At 42.9% G+C, this 24,337-nt stretch overlaps 1 protein-coding gene across 2 annotated transcripts in view; it reads left to right on the top strand.

The window, feature by feature from the left end:
- LOC6525270 (LIM/homeobox protein Lhx1) overlaps nucleotides 1-22,474 on the top strand; it is a 49,119-nt gene extending 26,645 nt beyond the window's left edge. The window contains exons 4-7 of one of the 2 annotated variants that reach the window (XM_002101070.4): nucleotides 10,335-10,525; nucleotides 11,100-11,318; nucleotides 21,073-21,334; nucleotides 21,817-22,474. In XM_002101070.4, coding sequence (XP_002101106.1) covers nucleotides 10,335-10,525; nucleotides 11,100-11,318; nucleotides 21,073-21,334; nucleotides 21,817-22,181 — 1,037 coding nt within the window. In that variant the 3' untranslated portion in view covers nucleotides 22,182-22,474. The remainder of the gene's footprint in view (nucleotides 1-10,334; nucleotides 10,526-11,099; nucleotides 11,319-21,072; nucleotides 21,335-21,816) is intronic. The other variant, XM_015190717.3, reaches the window with a different exon arrangement.
- The last annotated feature ends 1,863 nt before the right edge of the window (nucleotides 22,475-24,337 follow it).

The raw sequence follows: 24,337 nt of genomic DNA on the forward strand, positions 1-24,337 counted from the left end.
TGTAGATTGCGTCTGGGAGTAGGTGCTAAAAAGATGAATGAACCGCAAACGGTGGAACTAATGAATCACCTGAAATATGACTGTTAAGTTCGTTGAAACTGGGTTTGCTGCGTTGATTTATGTTGCGCTGACCTTACTAATAAATTACCAGAAAATATACGAGTATCTGCAATTGCATGGAAGTGTCATAAGAAAGTGCTAACTAAACCATCAGCTTTGAGTTTGCCATACAAATACTTACAAAATAAATACAAAGCCAGCCGCGTAATTTGCCACCAATCTAGTGGGCATTACTCCACAGCTATATCTCATCACCTGCTGTTTTGGGCTTTAGCTCCCCTTTTTTGTGGGGCGCCCACTTCCCATTTTTTTTTGCCATTCTGTAAGCTGCAAACCGACATCAAATGCACAATTCATTTGCGCATAAATTTGCGCAGATTTTTACAGCTGCAGATTGCGACTGGGTTGGAGCAATAAAACTGGCTTGAAGCAGTGACAATTTCTCGGGATCCCCCTTGAAAATCCCCCCCGATTCCCCCCCTCAAATTCCCCAAGATTCTCTGTTGCCACAGCATCAGTTTTTTTGGCCCACGCCGGCGCTATGCAAATGTCACAAATGATAAACGCAATAAGCATAAATAAATAAAAGTTCCGCATATCCCATAAAGTATCCCCGAGGAAGATGGAGTGCGTTTAAAAATGTTTAAAAAATCGCGATAAAAAAGGTTGCAAGGGAAGGGGAGATAAGAGGGGGAAAAGGATAATGCTGGCTGGCTTTTGTTGCTGCCTTATTTATTAGTGTCACAAATCGTTGGAGTTAATGCTTGTTTTCGTTTTATATGTGTTAATCGATTTGTTGTTACTCTTGTTTACGGCGAGCATAAATTTATTTGCTTGCTCGCCACTTCCAACAAATTTGAGTGTGATTTATAATTTTGAACTTTGCTCGTTTTTCGTTTTTCAGTTTTTTCAGTTTTTTCGGCATTTTCTGCATGCAATCCATCAAAAGTTATAACAAAACCCTCACAACACACATGAAAAAAAATAAAGACGAGATTTGTATGTGTGGAGATGGCGGGGGAGGGGGCAGGGAAAACATGTCAGAAATCTAGCAAAGAAAACAAAAGCAGAAATGCTGACAGACAATTTATGGACAAACAAATAAAACAACACAGGGACACATAGAAAGAGATGGCCTGTGCCCGGCAGAAAGAGAGAGGGCGATAAGCGGACCGGAGGAAAATTCGCTTTGAAATTGATATGTTTGACAGCGGGGCCGAAAACCGAAATAGTAATAACAAAATACGGTTGGGAAAACAAACAGAAAGGGAAATCCAACTATAACAACACGAAAATCTGGGAGAGTCGCCGCGAAAAAGGGAAAGTTGTTGAGGGGGAAAATTTGCACATTTTTCGGCTAGTCTCTCAATGTTATGTGAACTAATTTGCGATTTTATTTCACACATCTGGATAATTTTGTGTTGCTGATGCAGATTAAAGTGCGGGCATGTAATGAAATGCCAATCTCTTATATCAATCTTTAAGTTATTTCTACTTTCAAAGTATTTAATACAAGCCGCATTAAATATTTATTATTGAGACATGGCCATAAGCAGCACAATCTAGTTTTTCCATTAATTTATCGTGCTCAACCAACCAACAATCCATCAACTTCTTATTACCAGGAAAAATCACCAAAATTACTCCAATTAAGGCAAATATTGTGCTGGCCCACCCGAGACTCATTTACTTTCACTTTCTGCGGTTTTATGCCATTGACCCCGCCTCCCAAAAACCAAAAAAAATAAAAATAAAACCAAAAAAATAAAAGGAAAAAATAAAAACATAATGTTTGCCCCTTCTTAATAGCATCCAAAACTAAATCGTTTTACGGAAGTTCTCTGCAAGATTGGAGACGCAGATGTGGATTGGTTTTGTTGCTCGTGTCTTAAGCCCAATAATCAGGCCATAAACTTGTGCACAGTGAAAAAATTACTATACTAACATTATAATATATCTGCACATTTTGTAAAATATTAATATAAAGTATATACTCTAAATAGAGTTGCTTGCATATCATGGAATACATTCCGTTTTGGTTACATGTTGTTCCTCAACCACTTTGAGCATTCGCACACCCATTTTCTCACTGTGTGGCTGCCTTTTGTCATAACCGCAGAATCCACCGCCACCGCTGCTGTGGCTTCGCCTTTAATCCGTAAAAAGATCTGTTTTACAAATCCCCCGACGGATGGCTGACTGGCATAATAATCTAGGCGCGCTGATCTCTGATCTGCCCTCTCCCTCCTCCTCCTCCTCTCCCTGAGCCCCGACTATATGGTATATATATTTTCGATCGCGTGGGCAGGTAGACAAAGTTGTTATTGTCCCATTCGTCAATGATCCGACAGCAGAACGCGATCTGGGGATCGTCTGGGGTTTCAGCCTCAAACTGAAACTGAACCTCAAATTGTATCTGTATCTGTAGCTGTATTTGTATCTGTAGCTGTAGCTGTATCTGCATATGTAGCTGTATTTGTATCTATAGCTGTATTTGTATCTATAGCTGTATTTGTATCTGTAGCTGTATGTGAAACTGAAACTGAAACTGCGGCTTAGGCTCGCTTTTCGACACTTTGTTTGGCACGGCTTTAAGCCAATTGTTAATCGCAATGTGGCTGTGCTCCTTTTCGGGCCACAATAAACAGAATAAGCAGAATCCGGGCTATGGGCGAATGGGCATAATCCCAATTGACAAAAGTCAACAAAGCGCATCAATTCATTTGCAATTCCCATTCCCTGGAATGGGATATGCTCGCATGTGTGGTCCTTTGGTACCTTGGTTCCGTTGGTTCCATTGGCTCCTCGCTCGTGTTGCGTTGTCAACATGTTTGTCATCTGTGTGGGCATGGTCTATAGGGTGTATAGGGTGTACAGGGTCTGTTGATCTCGGGATCAGCTAGCTGTTTTACCTCTTTCGTCTTGCGAAAAGGGAGCTGTAATATTTTAATATTAAATGTTATTTAAAAAGGAAGCACATCCTTTACGATCTCCTTAAACCAAGCAGTCGCATGTAATTGAGCAAACGGAAAAGGGCGCAAGTCGAACATCCTGCGAGTCCTTAACTTCAACTTCCATTACTTCCGCTCGGCGTTCGCATTTTTTGGTGGCTCAAAGTGACGCCATTTTGTTTATAGCAATTGTCCTGGTGTCCTTGTGTTGTTGCTGCTGTTGCTTTTATTATTGTTATGCCTGTCAGTTGGTTCGTCGCTCGCCAAAAAGGAGTTCACCTTTGCTTCCCTCCTTAAATTGCCTCCTGCCTTATTTTTGTACTTTTCGTGAGCGAGAGGCGCGTTGAAATGAAAGAATAACACTACAACGTACGCAATAACAATATAAACAAAACGGTTTCGTTTTTCATGTTTTTTTTGTTTTTTTTTTTGGCAAGGATACTGAGCCCGAACTTCATTGGTATCAATTTCAGAGCGAAAGATATGCATGTACAACTGTATATAGAAAATGTTAAATGCCAACAGGGCAAGGGAAAGGGGCAAGGGCAAACGGGGTGGTGGGGTGAAAAGCGAAGGTGAAGGGGAATGGGAGGGGGCAGGGGAAGGCAAATCCTTTTTGGCACAGCTCAACGCGTTCCAAGGGAAAACGCGAGCCTCGCAATCCTGTTGCTTTAGGCGGAATGGCAACATCCTGACAGCAGCATCGCGAAAACACTTGAAACAAAAATAAAAACCTTCTTTAAATAAATTCCAATTCACTTCGGCTTAAAAACGTAATTTTTAAGAACATTTTTTAAAGCTGTAAAATAAATTACATATATGAAAATATCATGGCAATTCAAGAAAATGCTATTTATTTAAATTGTGTTGAAACCCCAAGAGTTGTGTTGTAAAAGACAAGAATTTGGCGCAGTGCAGCCACAGCGATTTAAACATGCGCTGAAAACAAAAGGGAGAAAGGTCCTTCGTCCTTTGGTCCTTTGGTCCTTGCGGTGCCTGTTCGTCTGGCTGTAAAACCAACAGCATGGCAAAAAAGGGATCACTTTACAAATGCCCACAAAATGCGGCCGGTTTTTGTTGTTTTGTTGTTATTTCATGTTGTTGCTACAGTTGTTGTTGTTGTTGTAGATTGTCGCTTGTGGCACTGCCACAAAATGCTTGAAATAACAAAAGCAACAAACAGCAGCGGACAGGCCACATTTGGCACAACAACAAGCCGAAGGCAGTTGCCCAAAAAGGTAACAGAGCGTACTCACTTTTCTGACTGTTGTTGCTCTACGTTTTCCCCGTTTCCCTCTGCCGTTTTCCGCTTTCCGTTTTTCCACCCAGCAACCCCTTTTTTTTTTTTTTTTTGGTTTTGGATTCCTTAAGCATTTATAAGAAACACACAAATACGCACATGGAACTCATTGTGCCCGTAATGCCAATCAAAACAAAGATGTTCGGTTGCCAAAATGGTTGCCCTACAACATGAGACATTCAAGTAGAGAAGAGATTATTTAAAGTTTCCTAAGTCAGTTAAGGTTTAATATATATATGTATATATCTAAACTGTAGTTTTGTTTCCTCATTTTGTGTATGTTGCACTGCTGTTTGGGCTAAATTTGTGCCAAAGGATACGTAAGGATTCAACACTTGACAGTTTGCTTGCTGGCTGTCCTGCTTTTCGTTTTACCCTTCATTTTGCCCCTTTTCATTTGCAGCTGAAGAACTTCAAGTTTATTGTTTGCAGCAAAGTGTCAAACAAAACGAAGTTCGAACTGAGCCAACTTGTCTGATTTCCCACCATCCCCCCACCCCCTCCCCTCGCATTTCCCAACATTTTCCACCATCAAGTTGGGGGAAGGGGGGCGCTCAAAACATCATCAAAAGTCAAAGTCACAAAGGCTCAAAAACTGTTTCTGACACTTTGAGCGGCGGCCACGAATTTCGAGACAGATATGGCTGCAAAACTTTGAACTGAAAGCCAAAGCCACGGCAACGGCAACGACAAATGAATTAAACAAATGTTGTGCACTGCGTGAAAATGCTAGTCACTTGTAAGAGCCAACACTTAACACGCAAACTTAACATGTATGCAAACAGTGAAATGCCCTTGTGAAAAGAGCTTCCATTTCTCAACGGATCTTTGGATCCTTGGATCATCTCCGTTTCTCTCAGTGCAAGTGCGTGTGTGTTTGCGGCGTGTGTGTGCAACTATTTGCGAGGGTGCAACGGCAACAACAAATACCACAACAATTTGTAATGCCGCATCAAAGCGTGAAGAACGTGAACCAGTCAACAGAAGGAGCAATTTCCACCAAGGTGCTTGGAATGGGCATGGAAGTGGGCATGGAAGTGGGAAGTGGGAATGGAAGTGGGAATGGGGATGGAATAGCTTGCGTTTGGGGGTTCGCCACGGTGTGTGTGTGGGTGGGGCAGCAACTTCATTTGGCCGTCGAGGGGATGGCACTACACTTTCCACTTGACTGAGCATGCCAAGTGGCTAAATCGGAAAAGCGGGCCGTGGGGGGGAGTACATGGAATTTCCCACTGCCCACCCACAACACACAACCCACAACCCACTTTTCCGGAATGGGGCAGACGACTGTGGACTGTTTGTCTATAAATTTTAAATGTTTGTGCACGCAACACACAAACAGAAATTAAGTGCAAACTGCTGCCCGGGCAGCAACTTGAACAGTTTCCACAACTTGCACAACTTTGGACACTCATTACCAATGACCCAAGGCTCCAAACGTATATATATATATATATCATTTAGTGTGTGTATATTTATAGCCGTGTGGTTGTGTGACCTTGACATGACGCTGGCCAGTTTGTCGCTCAAGTGGCACTAAATGCCAACAGACGACGACGCCCGGCAAATTGATGACGACTCCAACGGAGGGAAAATCCCCTCCCCCCCCCAAAGGAAGCCAAAGTGCAGGAAGGAAAATAAAAAAAAAATTAGTCTGTCAATGACACGAGATATAAAAACAAGGGCGAAAAATGGGAAAATTGCGCCAGTTCCTTGTAAATCCAATTTGGGATTTTTAAAGGCCAACTGTGGCACTTTTAAGTTGAGCGACAGTTTCTAATAGAACATCTATCTATACAGAGTTCCAAGTTCTAAGTGCTAAATGCAAACTACTCCTATCTAATGATATCGCTGTTTTAAAATTTCCTGTTAAACCAGAACCTTTGGGCTTTAAAGCCAGAGTATATACATATATTTCTGAAATCAAACCGTTGGCAGCTTTTATCGCCCAACGGCAGTCGGCAATCGGCAATCGGCTATCGGATCCCAGCTGGGGATTGGGATTGCATAACATTTGCCAACTCACTCGATTTGACACTTTTCTTGCGTAACTGTCATGTGGAAAAGAGTAGAAGACGAAAAGGAAAATATAAACCCCGAGAAAAAGCGAAAGAGCAGAAGTATATGGATGTACATACATGCATGTAGCATGTAGCATGTAGCATGTAGCTTGTAGGATGAGGATGAGGATGAGAATGAGGCTGAGAGACAGGCAGTCAGGGGATTAGAGTCGTCGTCACTAAGCCGCGATCGGAATGGGGCATTTGGGGTGCTGAGAGGGGCTACTGGGGGCCAGGTGGAGCCCAGAGGGGGGAGGAGAAGACGTCAGCGAACGTCAATGCGAATGGCACTCAAAGTGCGAGTAAATCCCATGCCAAAGAGTACGAAACCGAGAACCAGGTGCCAAGTGTATGCACTGCGACAAAAGTATTCAAATTGTACACACCACTCGCTAATAGAATACCCAATGATGGTACAAGAAATCAACGTTTATCGTTAGTTAAATGAGATGATTCCAGCTTCTTTGCAACGCACTTAATTTCATATTGCAAGCGCCTCACAAGCGGAAACACACGCATTAGCAGGTGTTCATTACATTATGGTTATTACGAGCATCCCAGTGTATATGTACATATATCCCCTTCCTTCTTCTGTGACAATTCAAATCAGCAACTCACTGACAGGAATTAACCTAATTTTACAGCCAGCAAACGCGAGACTCCCCTCGGATTTCATCCGATGAATGGAGAATGGGCAGAACCCAAGACCATGCACTCAGAAACCCAGAACTCAGAACCCAGAACCCAGAACTCAGAACCCAGAACCCAGAACTCAGAACCCAGAGCACAGAATACAGAACTGGGAATCGAGAACCCAGAATGACTATATAGTATATATGGCCGTGTCTGCATGTTGGTGGGGCGAACGACTTTCAGAATGCGCTCATGTAGAAAATCCAGCGATCTGTTCCACGTCCATGCCGCATTTTTCATGCCGCACTACGTTGTGCACTTAATAGTTGCCCATAAACACGAACCGAGAGGAAAGAAAACACACACACACACACACACACATACATGGGATGATGGCCAGAGTGGCAGAAAAACCAGCTGAAAATGCTGGGGAGCTTGAGGCAGAGGGTGAGGGTGAGGGTGAGGCTGAGGGTGAGGAAAAACCCCCTCGATTTTTCTGCATCGTGAACCACATGATGCAAAACTAATTCGAAATTAATGTGTGTGCGCTTTGTCTACGTCGATTGGTGGTGGCTGCTGCTGCTGCTGCTGCTTTCTCCACCATCCTTCACTGGATTCCGAGTCCTTGGGGTTGGCCCAACCAGCCAACTTACCCCACACCCACCACCACCACCCCTACCACCCACATTCACCACCCACTGGACCTTAGCACGATTTTCCCTTTTGCGAATGGGGCAAGGCAATGACAGGTAGATATTCGATGTCCTGACAAAACTATTTACGTGGGGCAATAAAGTTTTCGGGGAATTTCGATTTTCACCGAACATGATATGGGTTATTTCCACATTTTTTTCTGTTTTTCTTTTTGAAGGGAACAAAATCGTTTAAGGTGCCTGGACATGACCTGAATTTCAGAGACTGTGGCGCAATTTAGTGTATTTAAATTGAAGCTGTATGTGACATTGTATTTTGTATTTAAGCTTACAAAACTATGAATTACTTTCCTTTTTAACGTGGCTCAGTTATTCAAGCGCCGATCCACTGCAGTGAACCACCCACCACCCACCGAACAGGTGACATTCACAACAGAATTCACCCACACACTCAACCTTTTTCGAGATCTTCTGCAAAGATGGGCAACGTCTATTCAGGACTTGGAAACTGGAAACTGTTGCACTTGACTATGCAAACAGGCCACGGCGTGGAAAAGGAAAATCAAGGGGGGGTGAGGGGTTGAGGGGGTGAGGCACATTGATGGATTCATGCCACCAGGCGGCGGCGCCTGTTGTTTATTTATGTGCCTGTCCTGCTTGTTTGCCCAATGATTCAGCTCTCAAGGATCTCGGCACTTGTTCGGCATCCTCGACTGCGGATGTGGATGCGGATGCGGATGAGGATGCGGATGTTTGCCAAAGAAAAACATGAGGAATGAAGTGGGAGTTGGTGGGTTGGGGGGGATGGGGCTAAAATTCAGAAGGCCACGAGGTTACTGGAAATATTTTTCTAAGCGCGAAATGAGTGTTTGAACTTTTATGGCTGCCGAGGAGGGTTGCTTCAATGGTATAATTGCTATTGCTACAACAACAATTACAAACAACAACTGCCGCAGGGCCAGGGGGTGGTTTCCCAGCTTCCCAGTTTCCCAGTTTTTTTTTTTTTTTTTTGGTTTCCAGCAACGTTTTCCGTGGCAATCAAATGAAGTGTTCCTGAATGGTTTTCAAAGTTAATTTGAGTGATGCTCGAGCCAGTTGTTGTTGTTGTTGTTGTTACTGGTACTGACAACCCTCGGCGTGTTTATTAACATGTGTTTACAACAACTTAAAGCGCCCATATGGAATCGAATGGCAAAACCTTTGACCAGACCAGGGATCTTTTGGGCTTTAAACCACCACCACCACCAACGCCCGCCACCCACTTGAGCCATGCGAAATATTCGAAGCATTCAGAGAGTATTCAGAGCATTCAAAGCATTCGTGGCATTCGTGGCATTCGAGGCATTTGAACCACCCAGTAAACGATGCTGGTAAACACTTGAAACTTCCGTACCGTTGGCTCTGTCTGCGGGTCAATTGTTGAAGGACTTCTATGGCATCCTGCGACACACTCGACCAAACGCTCGGAACACTCCTCGAACTGATTAAGATCTTCTGGGGCTAACGTCGTTTGGTGAGCTTAAACCAGATGGTGGGAAGTTCGTAGATGAAAGGATTTTGGGTAGAACAGCAAAATGTAGAACCCAAAACTACGCTGCTCAGTGATATGTTCATATGCGCAATGAAAACTGCAGCTTGTCAGCTCTTTTTCTTTACCTTCATGGCCATCTAATTCGAAAGCTACCCCCCATCGACTAGCGAACTCATTCGGCGACGTCTGGCGATGATTCCGCATTCGAATCGCTGGAATCTCATCATCATCTCCACTCATCCCATCAGGCCGACTGGAACTCATCTCGGGATGAGTTAAGCTCTTCGTCTTCAGATTCAGTCGATGTGACAGGTGCCAGATGAGACCAAACCAAACCAGACTAGACTAGACTAGACTACACCAGGCAAGACCAGACCAGACTGAAATTGCAGAATCACAGTCGAAGAGCTCTGTGATCGTTGGGAGAGGACCAACCCCCTTGGGTTGCATCTGGTGCGGATTAGATTATGCATAATAAAGTGTAATTTATTTCTGGCAACTGTCCCTCGGGGAAACGCTGTCAGGTCAGGTGCTCCCCGAGGGTTACCGCACAGATTTACCAAATCCACGAGAAACCATTGAAAACGCGAGCGTTTCTTCCTTTGAGTGACACGTTTCGAAGCTCGTTTTCTCGCTTATCTCGAGAACACTGGGCAAACCGAAGGAAGTTGAACGCGTGTCAGCATTTTGCATGGCCCAGAGCTTAACAGTCAGCACCAGAGAACTCAACGGAGATAAGACCTCCTCCCCCCCTCCCACTGCCTCTCGGCGACCTAATCAACTTATATAGAAATCAGCGAGCAACAACTGCAGTTGACACGTGACCCGAACACCCAACATCGAACATTGAACAACGAACATTGAACAACGAGCGGCAGTTAAGGGAAAGACCAGCTACTTAGAGCATGAAATGGCGACACGTGACCCAGTCAGCCAAATAAACCCAATTCAAATGCGATTCCAGCGTCGTTTTGGGCTTAGCCCAGCGCAAATATTATTTATTGCAATTGTATTTTAAGTGGAATGCCCTACAATCTCTATGTACTGTAGAGCCCAGCAATTTGTTACCCCTACTCCTCCTACTCCTACATATATACTGCATATACTATATATATATCTTCACACATTCGTTTCCGATTCTTACAGATTCATTAATGGGCTCGGCGAGCGAAGACGATGACGACGATGATCCGCCGCATTTGCGGGCCACGGCATTGGGATTGGGCGTACTGGGGCCCAATGGACCCGACTCAGCGGGCGGACCTCTGGGCACATCGGATATATCAGTACAAAGCATGAGCACCGATAGCAAAAATACCCATGACGATTCCGATCAGGTAAGATCGTCGTTGCCGATGAGCCGAGAGTTGCATCATTAACTTGTTTTCCACGTTTTTCACTCGCGTAATGAATGGAGTGGCTACCCTGTAGTTGCGAAGTTTGGAGAGTTTGCTGGTTTCCAAAAAGGATAACCCATCAAGAGTTAGAAATCAGAGAAAATCCTTGTATAGTTCATCACACAACCAGCACATTCTGCAGCATCAAGTTCCAAATCATATTTGGTAGCATTAAGTACCAAATCATATTCAAGTTTCAAATCATATTTGACTGCACCACTTATGCAAAGTTAATGTACACTCAATTCCAAAAGGGTATTCGTGTGTAATCACCCTAATAAAGCAGACAATATGGACTTTGATGATCGTTCGGTTAGGTGGCATTGTTGGGGTCTCCCATTCCACACACACACACTCTCTATAGTCGACAGTCGACACTCCACACTCCACACTCGTTTTGATTAATGATTGGCAAACGATTATGAGGCCCGGCATTGTGTGTGCCACTATATGTACATATATATGGACAGCACATAACCATACCCTTCTCCCTTCTCTCTCCGCTTGAATTTAGGGCTCCTTGGACGGCGATCCGGATGGACGCGGCGATTCCCAGGCGGAGAACAAAAGTCCCGACGATGCCAACGGATCGAAGCGACGCGGTCCGCGCACCACCATCAAGGCCAAACAGCTGGAGGTGCTCAAGACGGCCTTCAATCAGACGCCGAAGCCGACACGCCACATCAGGGAGCAACTGGCCAAGGAGACCGGGCTGCCCATGCGCGTCATACAGGTGAGTGCCATCTGCTATATGGCATAGAAGGAGCTGTGATCTTAGGTACCAAAGGCTTAGAAACCCCAGTTGGTCTGGCATAAGGATCTATGAGCTGAAAGGTTACCAAAAAGGTGTAGCAATGCATAATCATATGGGGATATGTAGTAACTTGTTTTAAGTACAAAAGTATGGGGATATATAGTAGATTGTTTTAAGTATAGAAGTATGGGGATATATAGTGCCTGGATTTAAGTACAAAAGTATGGGGATGCATAGTAGATTGTTTTAAGTACAAAAGTATGGGGATGCATAGTAGATTGTTTTAAGTACAGAAGTATGGGGATAGATAGTGCCTTGGTTTAAGCAAAAAAAAGTATGGGGATATACATATAGTGCCTTGTCTTAAGTACAAAAGTATGGGGATAGATAGTGCCTTGGTTTAAGTACAAAAGTATGGGGATATAGTTTATAGTATAGTATGCTTTTAAGTTTAAAAGTAAGCCAGGAAATATAACACATATACCATCGGAGAAGCCCATAAAAGTCGGACAGAAATGAATTTTAATTGCTGAGCCCATGGATTTGCCGCCTTCCATTGAAAAAGGCAAGTGCAACCCGAAGCGGAAGAGACCGAGATGTTTTGGACTCGAGCTTTACTTTACTTTAACGATTCCATTTGCTCGATAGCTGGCGACTTTGTGTTCATCGTGGTACTGGTACTGGTACTGGTACTGGTGGTAGTGGTAGTAGTAGTTCCACCAGCGACCTCCAAGTGGTCTTTGGGTTTGGGTTTGGGTTTGGGTTTGGGTTTCTCGAGTGGCGTGGAGCGGCCCGTCTGCGTTTCATCAGCATAAAAAAGGCATAAATTAAGCGCGCTTTGACTGGCAAATGTTTAAACTAAAGCAAACGCGGTCACCGCCGCAGCACCCGCCGCTCCACAAAGTCAAAGAAAAAAAATAATAATAAAACAAAAAGAGAAAATCATAAAAAATAGTCGGACGCGATTTTTCAACGTTGCCGTTGCCGCCTTGCAACGCTTCATTGCCTGGCCAGTAAAACCAACAACAAACCAAATACAATAAAAATAAAATTAATGTCGGAACGAGGGCGGACACAGTCGCCATGTGGGCGTGGCGGCGCATTAAAAACGGAAGTTCAATGCGCTTGGAAAAAAAACGAGGAAAATAGCCAGCGAAGAGCAATTTGCCAAAAACGAACAAGTTTAATGTGCAAAAATTCCAGAACGACCCCTTCCTTGCAGAAATGAGAAGCGCTGAGAAGGGTCTTAAAAATGTTAACTAACATGCGATACGGCGATTACAGGGAAATCAGGGCTAGAAGCCTATGTACGTTGTAATGGGATTAGAAAAATTGCTTACAAATTGAGCACATTATCTAGGCAGCAGGCAGCAAGTGGATAAGCATAATAATATCTAAGAGACCTTGGTTTAATTGAGGAAGTGTTGCCAAAGCAGAAACTTAATTGCAGTTTAGTCGTTGCACTTGATGTTTGAAGTTCACCGATCTTAATTAATAGGATATAATATGATTGTATATAATTTGATATAAAACCTATTGCATAGTTCGTAGTAAGTGTTTACTGCCGCTGAAAGTATAATCATCATTGAATTCAGACAAACGTTTTAAATAGTTAACAATACCATCACCTTTGCATTTCAAATTCCTTGCTGACAGATTCCCTAAGTTGAAGTTCCTCCCAGTTTTTAGTTTTTTTTTTGTTTGGCTTTCTAATTTCTAGGGTGCGCTCACCTTTCGAATCCTTTTCCCATCGTTTAGCAGCTGTTCGGTTAACCTGTCAAGGATATCCGCAGCATATGTGCTCTACGATCTGACCGCAACAACATCATTACGCCGACTTTTCTCTCGCCTTTCGCCGCGGCACCTTGCTCGCATTTTCATCAGGTTACTGGGGCCTACAAATTTTCCGTGCCCTCCCTCAGCGGGTTTCCCATTGTTTTCCCGACCTGAGCTCCTCGCGATCGTAGGCACTCGAAATGCCCAAATTCCGATCCCATGAGCACTTAACGGGGACTCAAAGATGGGCACGGGTTCGATTCGGTTCGGTTGGATTGGGTTTGGGATTGGGATTGGGATTGGGACTGTGAGCACTGTGCCTCTATATGCGGAGTTTCGGAGTTTCGGGCGCTGGCCTTTGATGTGTCATTGGTTACAGTTAAAGGATATTTAGGCGGCATTCGTTTCTCGTCGCTCCTACGGATTGCATGCGCTCTTTCTCTTGAGACAGTGCGACAAGTGTGACACAATCAACACCTCTTTGGGGTCCCTCTTCACAACTAAACGAAAGTGACAAATGCCAACAAGTTGAAGAGGAGGCACAGCAAACAAATCTTAATCTGCTCGCGAGAATCGGGAGTATTGCCAGAGGTGAGGAGCAGGGGAAAAGGGGGGACATCTGTGGGCTGTCAGCGGCAGTTGGAGATACATTTGCATCTTCATTAAGACTGCACTCCTTTCTTTCATATTTTGTTTTTGTTTCATCTCACCAATATCAAGCGTATCAAATGTCTGTGGCATACAGATATACAGATATATATGAACATAGATATAGGCAGCTTCCAGCTGATTTTCTGGGGAAACAGCTTTGAGTAACTCGATCCCCATCAAAGCGTTGACTTCGGGAGTTCGTCAGCTCATCAAGAGCCGCGGGATGGTTAAGGGCATGGGAATTGGTTGGTATTGGGATTGGGAATGGGATTGGAATTGGGAATGGGTAAGTCTCCTCCTTCATCCCGCCATCCAGATGTCAACGAGGAAATTTGTACAACTTTAGGGGGCCGGGGAGCATCTTTCTCTCGAGCGCCCGCCCGCTGTGAGTTTTATAATAAATTTTACAACAACAGCAGCAGCAACCTGAGGGCATGACACAAAAACTTCTTAAGAACTTTTGCCGACACACAGACGGCGGGTGGCTGTGGCGGGGGGGGGAAGGCGGTGCAATGGCCGCGCCACGGGACAGAAGTTGGGCCCCACGTTGGGCGCCAATACAAACAGTATGCCTCGACTTCACTCGCCCATTCCCTCCTCCATGCCTGGCATGTCTTGAACTTTGACATAAAAGCACTGAACTCGGCGGCAGCAGCAAAGCGTATCCAGATCGAAATAGATCACAAACTTGACCAGACCCAACTATCTATTACTATGGCATAATTACAAAGTCGTATTCCCCATTTAAATAATGCAGCAGTAATCTCCAATTTGAGCAGATAAATGCAATTTGATGTTAAGCTATTCATTATGGACATATACACTTTGGAGTTGAGCATCTGAGAAACAAATCATTCCCATGAGAAAGGCCATAAAGCATTTGTATAAATGATAGATAGGTGGATATTTCAGCATATCTAAACAACATAACTACCAAAGGCAGGCACATAAAACCAAATGCGTTTCGAAGAGTTATGGCCACGAATGTCGTATGGGAAGTGGTTGAGACAGATATTCCGGGACAGAAAGAAGTCAACCTGTTTTGCGGGGGACTCGAGATTGGGAAGGGGTATCTCTAGGGTCAGTGGCGGCGGATCTTTGCTTTATTTCGGTTTTATTTTTTTCGGGGTTTCTTTCGCTCCATTTAAGCTTTGAAAAATTATAAACAAATAAACGTAGAGACCGGGGGGGGGCAAAATCACACAGTCGACGGAGCGCGAGCGGCAGCTAAACAAAAATTTTAATGTGGCATGCGCTGAGCTTGGCGCCAGTGACTTGGAGCTCAGATACATGCCCAGATACGCAGATACGCAGATACTCAGATAAACAGATACACAGATACACAGATACTCAGATACACAGATACTCAGATACGCAGATACTCAGATACTCAGATACTCAGATACACAGATACTCAGATACGCAGATGCGGATGCGAGGAGCCGGACATTTGTCAAGTGATGTCGCGCCGCCGTGCAGAGGCGTTTATTTGTCAACAGAAAACATATTCGAGAGCATTTCCAGTCGTGATTTGCATTTACCCGTTTTTTTTTCTTAAGATTTATACTTTTTATATATTTTATTTGGTATCTCGTATCTCTTTGGGGCCGTCGGAAGTTGACAAATTTAGGTGGCTCCGTATAGAGTTTTCATTTTCGTTTTTGTTTTCGGTTTCGGCTTCGGCTTCTCGTGCTTTATGGCCAACTAATTAGTCAAAGATCTGAGCTGTGCTTTTATTAATTGAGCGGAAATTGTTTTGATTTCGATGGGCCAACAAATGCAAGGGCTTCGGCAACCGCAGAACTTGAAAAGAAATGTAAAAAAAGAAAAAGAAACGAAACAGTTTTGAAGATTGAACCATTCACAAGGAGCTAATTTAACGCATTTATTCCAACATGAATTGGTAGTTCAACTCGAGGCGCCCTCTTGCCCATGACTCGGCAAATCACTTCGATGGGTTTTTTTTTTTGGGGGGGAGTTGAAATTATAATTTCAACAACTCATCAAGTTGCTATTAATTTCGATTGAGGCGCCGGAGCTACCAAAAAACCAAAAAAAAAAAAATACAACAAAAATAGTGACCGAAAGAGAAATATAAACCGAAATCGAAACGCACAAAACTAAAACTGCTGGGTCATGCAAGGAGCTCTCCTCTTTCAGTAACACCTACTAAACTATGGGAAGAAACAAAGGCCCGAAGCGAACGATCCACCTGAGATACAGATGGATGGAAAAAAAAAAAAAAAAACACAGAAGAAGTTAATTATCTGTTAACTCTTACTCGAGGCCAATTCACGCCTCAGCAAATGGGTAAAATCGGTAAAATGGGTAGAAACGCATACAAACGGTAGAAACGGTAGAAAGGGGCAGCAGAAACACACTGAAAAACAAGGGGGCAAACGAGCGGTAGTCATCGATATGTTGACTCGAGGGCGTGACGACAGACATAAGATACTACCCCTCCCTCCCCTGTCCACTTTTCATAAATGCAAATCATCGACGAGTGCTTGAGGTCATCATCGTAATCATCCTAATCGCCATCGGAGGTCTGTGCGCAAAGGATTGTCGGCGCTTCTCATATCGAACCCACATCTCGTGTATCCATTACACGGCACTTGCCTGGCCCATAACCATATATCATCTATCATGAGAGCAATGAATCGTTTCCAAATCAGATTCATATTCATATTCATACTTAAAATAAGATGGATCTAGTATTTTGAAATGGAACTAATAGCGCCTTAGTTCTGCCAGCCTTTTTGGCTGAAGTTTACAATCCACCGCAGAATTCCAGGAAAGCCTCGCGATCTTAGATTGTTTTCGGTTTTCGGCTTGAGCCCCCAAAAACATTTCACGTCTTGAATGCCGGCGTTGATTAGCTTTAAAAATGCTTATTGCCGACTTCGTTTGCTACCATTGTGGCATAAAAAGCCAACCGAAGTTGCCCCATTGTTTTTGGCAATTAAGCGGCAAGTAGCAACAACAACCAGCAACAACATGAAAAGGCAATCCAAACAAAATAACAAACAAATCTTGCCGCATCATAGCAAACTAATTTAACAAAATAGCCAACGAGAAAAATGAAAAAAAAAAATGTGCGGCTAGAAAATGGTAGCCGCCAAACAATGGGCTAATACCGAATGAGATTCGGTATCAAACTCGGATGTATCGAGTGCCGAAACGCACCGCACATCTCGTATCTCAAATCGCAAATCGCAAATCGCAAATCTCAAATCCCAAATCGCAAATCGCAAATCACACCACAACCAATCATATCAATCAAAGGCAACCAGAAACGTGACACACATTTGGCTGCCCCTTTTTTTCGGGGCATTAAGATGCTATGGGATTATATATATATGTATGTATGTATATGTATGGGTATTGTATGTGACCCCTGGCCCACCCCCTCATCGCTCAATCGGCGAAATGAGCAACGAAGAAAAAAAAAAAAAGGGGGAGGGGCAGGTGGGAGGCCAAACGCGCTGCCGTTTAACATAATTTGCTATAATTTCCAACACAATGCAGATGGACGTCGCGGAAGGTAGGAGAGCACACCTCGGCCAACTTAACCCTCTGAGGCCGAGAGCTCCCTGTTCCACACTGCGAGAAAAAACGAAGCCCAAGAATAGAAGTTGTTACCAATGAATCCAAACAGAGCAGTAAACAACATGGGAAATCTTTAAGATACCCAAAGATACCCACTGATTTGAAACTTATAGTCTTGCAGCGAATCTAAGCATCGATTTCTCGCAGTGTGTGGCTCCACTCAGTGCAATAATCATTTTGTTATGTGAGGGATTCGGTTCTCGGAGGCCGACCCCTTGTGATTGCTACCATGGGCCATTATGCTACGTTGTTTGCCCTTTTATGTCAGAGCCTAACCTATAATTTAACTAAATGTTCAAATGTTGCTGGCCGCGTGTTCAACTTAGTTCAGTTTAAGTCCCCCCTTCCCCTTCCCCTCTTTTACCATTCGAGTCGGAAATTTGTTGAAAGCTCCCAAATTGGAAACAAATTTCGGCTGCCCAAGTGCGGAAATAAAATATTAGCCGCACATTTTTCAAAATTGCCAACAATTTGGAGTGGAAAAATGTGTATGTTCCGTTGATAACCGCAAATGATGCGATTTTGATATATCATAATATCCGATATCCACATAATAAGCCAGAGGGCAGAACGCGAAAAACGCGAATCGAGTTGCTCAACTAAAATTAAAATACACACACAGCGAGCGAAAAAAGGAAAATATATATACATACATACAATGTACGTGTGTGTTTTTGCAAGAGAGTAAAATAAAAAAAAATATATATATGGAAAGCAAATCAAAATCAAAGGCAGAGGAAAATATTTTTCTCAAATTTATTGCGGAAAAGCGCTTTTCACGCCCATTTGCTGTGAGCTAACAAAATTGCTGCGCTGAGTAAACTGGAATTTTGATTGCCACATTTTGCAGTGCACCGCAGTTAAATGATATTTTTTAGTTGTTTAGTTTTGCAAATCAAAACGTATGCTTTGATTATGTGCAAAATAAATGTGCTTACTTCAAAGAACCGAAACACTTTATTTATTGGCATTCTATTCGCCTGCTTTCCCATTTCGATTCATAATGCATGCCCAGCCCCCTTTTCGCGCAGTGTGCCGCCCACATCCAATTCGCATTTTTCTTTGTTTTTTTTTTGTTTTGGTTTATTTCTGCGTTTTATTTGTGCACTGCTATTTTCATTTTGTTGCACTTTTTGCCGCACTCCATTCGCCATTTGCCATTTACCATATACCATTTGCCATTTGTTGCTGTTTTTCTTTGTGGTCGCAACAAAACAATGGAAATGGCGAAATGTGCCGCAGAGTAAAAAACTCAAAGAATTGGGAAAACTAAGCTGTGCTGAAAGGAATGGAAAGGAGCAAAAACAGCAGGCAAACAAATTCAAAACTATTGTAAATGCATATTTTAGTTTACTCTGTTGTTTTTTTTCTTCTTTTTTTTATTGTTGTTTCTTTTGTTCGGTGTGCATATGAAAATGAAAAATTATGTGACCGCAGGGCCCACAGAGGCAAATATCGCATATATATCGCATATATAGTATGTGCAAAAAATGGCAAACACTCCGCTTACAGTGGATTCGATGTGGTTTTTGTGGGTTGTTCGCGGGTGGTTCTGATGCTTCTGGTGGCTCTGGTGGCTCTGTTGGCTCTGGTGGTGCTGGGGATTCTTCTGGTGGGTTTTGGGTGGCTCGAGGGGGTCTCACCTTTTATTTATTTCGCTGCAGTGCTACGTGTAATTGAAATGCGGTGGCAGCTTAGCCGCGTGTTCTGCGTATTCTGCACTCTTTGTTGGTTTCCCTTTGTGTGTGCATGTGCTAGATGTGTTTTTCCTTTATTTTCTCCTTTTTTTTCCGCCGGCTTCAGTTTACTGCCGGATTGAGTTTTGCCACGTTTATGAAGTGATTACGCCATGGGCAGTGCTTTACTTTCAGCCAATTTTCAATAGCCGCGCTTGCACATACAAATCGAAATTTAAATGACGAAAGTAGCAAATCTATTTTTTTTCGTTTTATTTATTAAGTGAAGAAGCAAATCTATTAACTAAACATAATATGCTAAATGTGATAGAACTGGCAGTGTGGGAAATCAACTAGCTAAATGAAATACAAGCCACACAGCTGCCGAGGAGTTCCCATTAGATTGCCGTGTTCCTATTTGTGGAACTCCAGCTCCTCGCAGCGGATTATCTTCCTGGCTGTCATAAAGTCACACGCTCCACCGAGAACTCGAGATGGTAACGTGGTTCGGGATTGGCATTCGGTATGCTGTATGCTATGTGCTATATGGTGTATGCTGTGTGGTGTGTGGTGTATATGCGGTATAAGTCTGCGAGACTGAGACCCAACTATGCACAGCATGTTACTTCCTTTTGTGTGCATCCTGTTTGCCGACAAAAAAGAATTATTTAAAAAAAAGTAAAGGAAGAAGCTTCGCCTCCTCTTCATTTTGCCATGCTGGTTTCCTTTTGGCGTTTGGCGTTTGGAGTTTGGAGTTTGGAGTTCGGCGTTCTCAGGCCCCGAAAAAAAGGCTTTTCTAGCGAAATTCGCTGCGCCGCCGAATGTGTCAGTTTATAAATGTGAAATGTGAAGGGCCCCCCGACTTATATGCATGTCTAGTCAGCCCGGGCGAGTTCATAAATTCAAATGAACTGCAGAACGGCGCTCATCATTAAAATTCACGCTCAAATTGCCTTTGCCTCTTCTAAGTCTTTTGGCCAACAGCTGCACTGGGTCGAAAATACGAAAACCAAAATAAAACGAACAAAAACACCAGATTCTAAGCCCAATTCATTGGAAACTATTTGCCAAAAAACAGAAAAAAAAAAACGCGGGATAATAAAATAACCAAAAAAAAAAAACTGAAGAGCGCGGCGCGCAAAGACATAAATCAAAAAGTTTCATTGAGAAAAATATATAAAACCAGGGGAAAAATCAAAAAAGTTGCAGCAGATCATTAAAAGCGCGTCCCAGATATGAATATTAAAAGAGCCAGGCGAAGAAACACAACAACACAAAAAAAAAAAAAACAAAAAAGGAGAGTAGAGGATATAAAAAGGATGGGAATAACAAACGAGGGACAAAGGATCGGCGGAGAGCGGCAACAGAAAGGTGCCACTAAAACTTTTGAAATATGTTTTTATTTTATAACTTTGCATGCTGGGCACGGTGCTTCTGGAGCACCCGGAACGTACATAACGTACATAAGCCCAAGAACCAAAAAGAGAACCAAGATTCGAACCAAGAACCAAGAACCGCAGAACTGCAAAACTGCAGAACCCATGAACCGAAAACCCACAGCCAGAACGTCGTAAAAATGGCATCGAAGTCTGCGAAGACGCGTCTTCTGTCTTCCGTCTTCTGTCTGCTGTCTGCTGTCTTCTGCCTTCCGTCTTCAGTCTTTGCGATTCTGTTCCCTGTTGTGGAGTGGCGAGCTGATGTGTAGTGGAGTGGGGAATGGGGCTAATTTTGCGACGGCCGCCCGGTGCGGCGGTAGCATCAATGCGCAAGAGCCACAGCCGCAGCCACCAGCAGAATCAGAATCAGAATCTACACAGCCAGAAGAATCGCGGGGCAGCAACAATTAGACATGCGCCTCCATTAAGCGATGCACCAAAGAAACCAAATAGCTAGCCCCTTAAATTTACTTACTTACATATGTACATATTTAGATCAAGTACAAATGCTCTATCTTCATTTTATTGAATTTATGAATTTTTAAAGCCTTAAACTAACGTTGCAATGCCACAATTCATTTGCAGGTGTGGTTCCAGAATAAACGGTCGAAGGAGCGACGCATGAAGCAGATCACCAGCATGGGCCGACCGCCCTTCTTCGGTGGCGCCCGGAAAATGAGGGGCTTTCCCATGAACCTCTCGCCCGGCGGACTGGACGACGGACCCGGCTTTCCCTACTTTGCGGCGGACGCCAAGTTCGAGTTCGGCTACGGCGGACCCTTCCACCCGCACGACGGACCCTACTTTCCCGGACACCCCGGCGGACCGATGCCCTTCAATGCGCCAGGTGAGAATGAACTTAGAATGAACCTAGAATGAACTTAGATTGAACTTAGAATGAACTAAGAACTAGAATTAACTTAGAATGAACTTAGAATGAACTATGAACTAAAAAGAACTATGAATGAACTTAGAAAGAACTTAGAATAAACCTAGAATAAACTTAGAATGAACTTAGAATGTACTTAGATTGAACTTAGAATGAACTTAGAATGAACTTAGAATGAACTTAGATTGAACTTAGAATGAACTAAGAACTAGAATGAACCTAGAATAAGCTTAGAATGAACTTAGAATGTACTTAAGTTGAACTCTTCAACTGTACTTAGAATGAACTTAGAATGAACTTAGAATGAACTTAGAATTAACTTAGAATGAATTTAGATTGAACTTAGATTGAACTTAGAATGAACATTGCATCCCATTTCCATCCAAAACGATGAAGAATAAAAGAACGCCACTAACCAGCGACTCTCTTGCAAATTCTAGGTGGCCCCATGGACCACAGCGGACCCATTCCGATGGTGAACGAGTTCGGACTGACGCCGGAGGCGACGTTCCTTGGGCAGGCGGGCGGTCCGCCGATGCAACTGCAGTCGGCCGTCGGACCGCCGCCACCGCCGCCGCCGCCGAGCGCCGAGCATTTGATGGCCGCCGCAGCGGCAGCGGCGCAGCAACAGGCGGCGCAACAGCAGCAGCAGCAACAACAGCAACAACAGAATGCGCAACAAGCGGCGAATCAGACGCAGCAGCAGCAGCAACAAAATGGCCCCCGCACCAATTCGCCGGAGTTCATGAGCTCGGCGAATTTCAGCGAACCGCAGAATATGCAAAATGAAGGGCTCGTTTGGTAATATACGAAACAGTTGGCAACGCGGCTGCTGCTCTTCGGCAGAGAGCGCGAGCGAGAGCGAGAGAGAAAGAGAGCGGCGCGAGCGAATGAGTAAATGAGAGGGAAGGAGAGTCAGATGTAGTGCCGTCTCGTTCTGGCCAAAGGCTAAGCCCCACCCCCTCTGCTACGTTTTGTTTTTGTTATACTTTTATTATTATTATTATTATTAAAACTGTGCTATTTTTTTTGTATTTCAATTCGGCGCCAAAATATTTGTAAATTATAAAACAAAAAACAAAAAAAAAAACACAAAAACACAAAATAGACAAAGAAAATCTCTCTTAAATGTATAAAAATCAAATAATGGGCGCTGCACATAGTAAACAATTTTTTTTAACAAACGAAAACTATAAAAAAAGAAAGAAAAGCTCTAAAAAAATTAAATTAAACGCAAACACTAAACGTCTTGTCTGTAATTAAAACAAAAATACTATTTATGTGTATCAGTGTATAAAAACAAAATGAAAAAATTGTAGTCTTTAAAAAAAAGGATCCGCATAAAGAGATTTTTTTTTCTGTAAATTAGCACATTTTATTCGTATCTCTAAAATTTGTTTATTTTTGCCTGCATTTTTTGACGAAAAACGTTTTTTTTTTATATTATTACACGTAACATATGGATATATATTATAATCGTTGTCTAACAACATAAACGTAACTAGGCATGTACTAGATCCTAAGTCTACATAAACCAGATATTATATATACAAGAGCTATATACGGCAGCACACACGTACACGGCAAAAAAAAAAGAAAAAACAAAACACATAGCAAACTAAACTAAACTTTTTTTTTTTTTTGTGGTCTTAGAAGTTAAGCGAACGTAATTTATTATAAACAAATGGATAAAAAATGAGACGAATGGGAGGAGAAGAAGGAGGAGGAGGAGGAGACAGCAGAAATGCTAAAACTAAATGTAAACCTAGAAAAGGATGACACCTAAACAAAATTACACGTATATATAAAAGGTATATGAGCATAAATATATGAATTTCCAATTATAATAATATAGCAGCGAAAAAACGAGACAAAAATCCCCCAGCTAACAATTTTGATTATTATTATGACGATGCGAATTATTATTATTATTGTAAAAAGTATTTAGTGTTAGCATAATGAGTAAGTTTATTAAAGAACCGAAACAACAACAACAACAAAATGAAACCACAAAACAGACAACTAAATCCTTATATTCATCAAGCGATCAAAAATAAATTGTGCAAACGAAATGGAAGCAAAGGAAAAGAAAAGAAATGAAAAAAAAAATTATAATAAAGGCTAAATAGGAGTGTGGAAATTGCAAGGAAAAGCGCCAGAGAAATTCGCATAGGAATGAGCGCGGCAAAAAGCGGGAAAATCAATAATAAATAAACACAAATTGTTAACAAAACCTAAATAAAAAGCATGACGATGAAGAGCAACAAACAAAAAACGGAAATGAAAGAAACATTTGATGAGAAAAAAATATATATAAAATAAAAAATTAAACAAAACTGTGTGTTTTCTTGGTTTTTTCCCATTTACAGGATATTGCAAGTTGATTTGGTCCAGAAAGGAGATAGCACACTTATAAGTCTGGGAACTTGACTAACTTTATTAGTCCTAAGATAACATCCCTCAATTGGCTATAACCCCAAGGTGGAAAAGGCTATATATGTATATTGTTCAATTTGTAAATATATATCTTTGAAGTGAGGCTGTGAGTCAGTGAACATTAGCAGGAAGCTCAGCTGTGTCTTTAATCGCACTCTCTCGTCTCGTCGGCCAAGTTAATATGCGTGGCTAATATCGGGACAACACAGTATTGATGCCCAGGACATGCACATCCCAGGAACACGGACATGGACATGATGGCCATGGGTGGGGATGTGAGTGTGGAGGGAGAATGGCTGGCCAGTCAGCAGTGCCTTTTGATCGACACATGTGCGCGCATTCACACCTACGACCGAAAACACGGCCACGAACAATGAAAAGGGGCGTCTGGGAGAAGGGGAAGGGGGGCGGGCGTCCAAAAGGGGGGCACTTGAGGGGTGGTGGACACGGCAACGTAGATAGCATTTAATGCAAAACAATGCCACACTGTTGTTGCCGCAGGATAAGGCATGCAACAGCAGCAAC

The sequence above is a fragment of the Drosophila yakuba genome, chromosome X, assembly GCF_016746365.2.
Source record: "Drosophila yakuba strain Tai18E2 chromosome X, Prin_Dyak_Tai18E2_2.1, whole genome shotgun sequence".
NCBI lineage: Eukaryota > Metazoa > Arthropoda > Insecta > Diptera > Drosophilidae > Drosophila > Drosophila yakuba.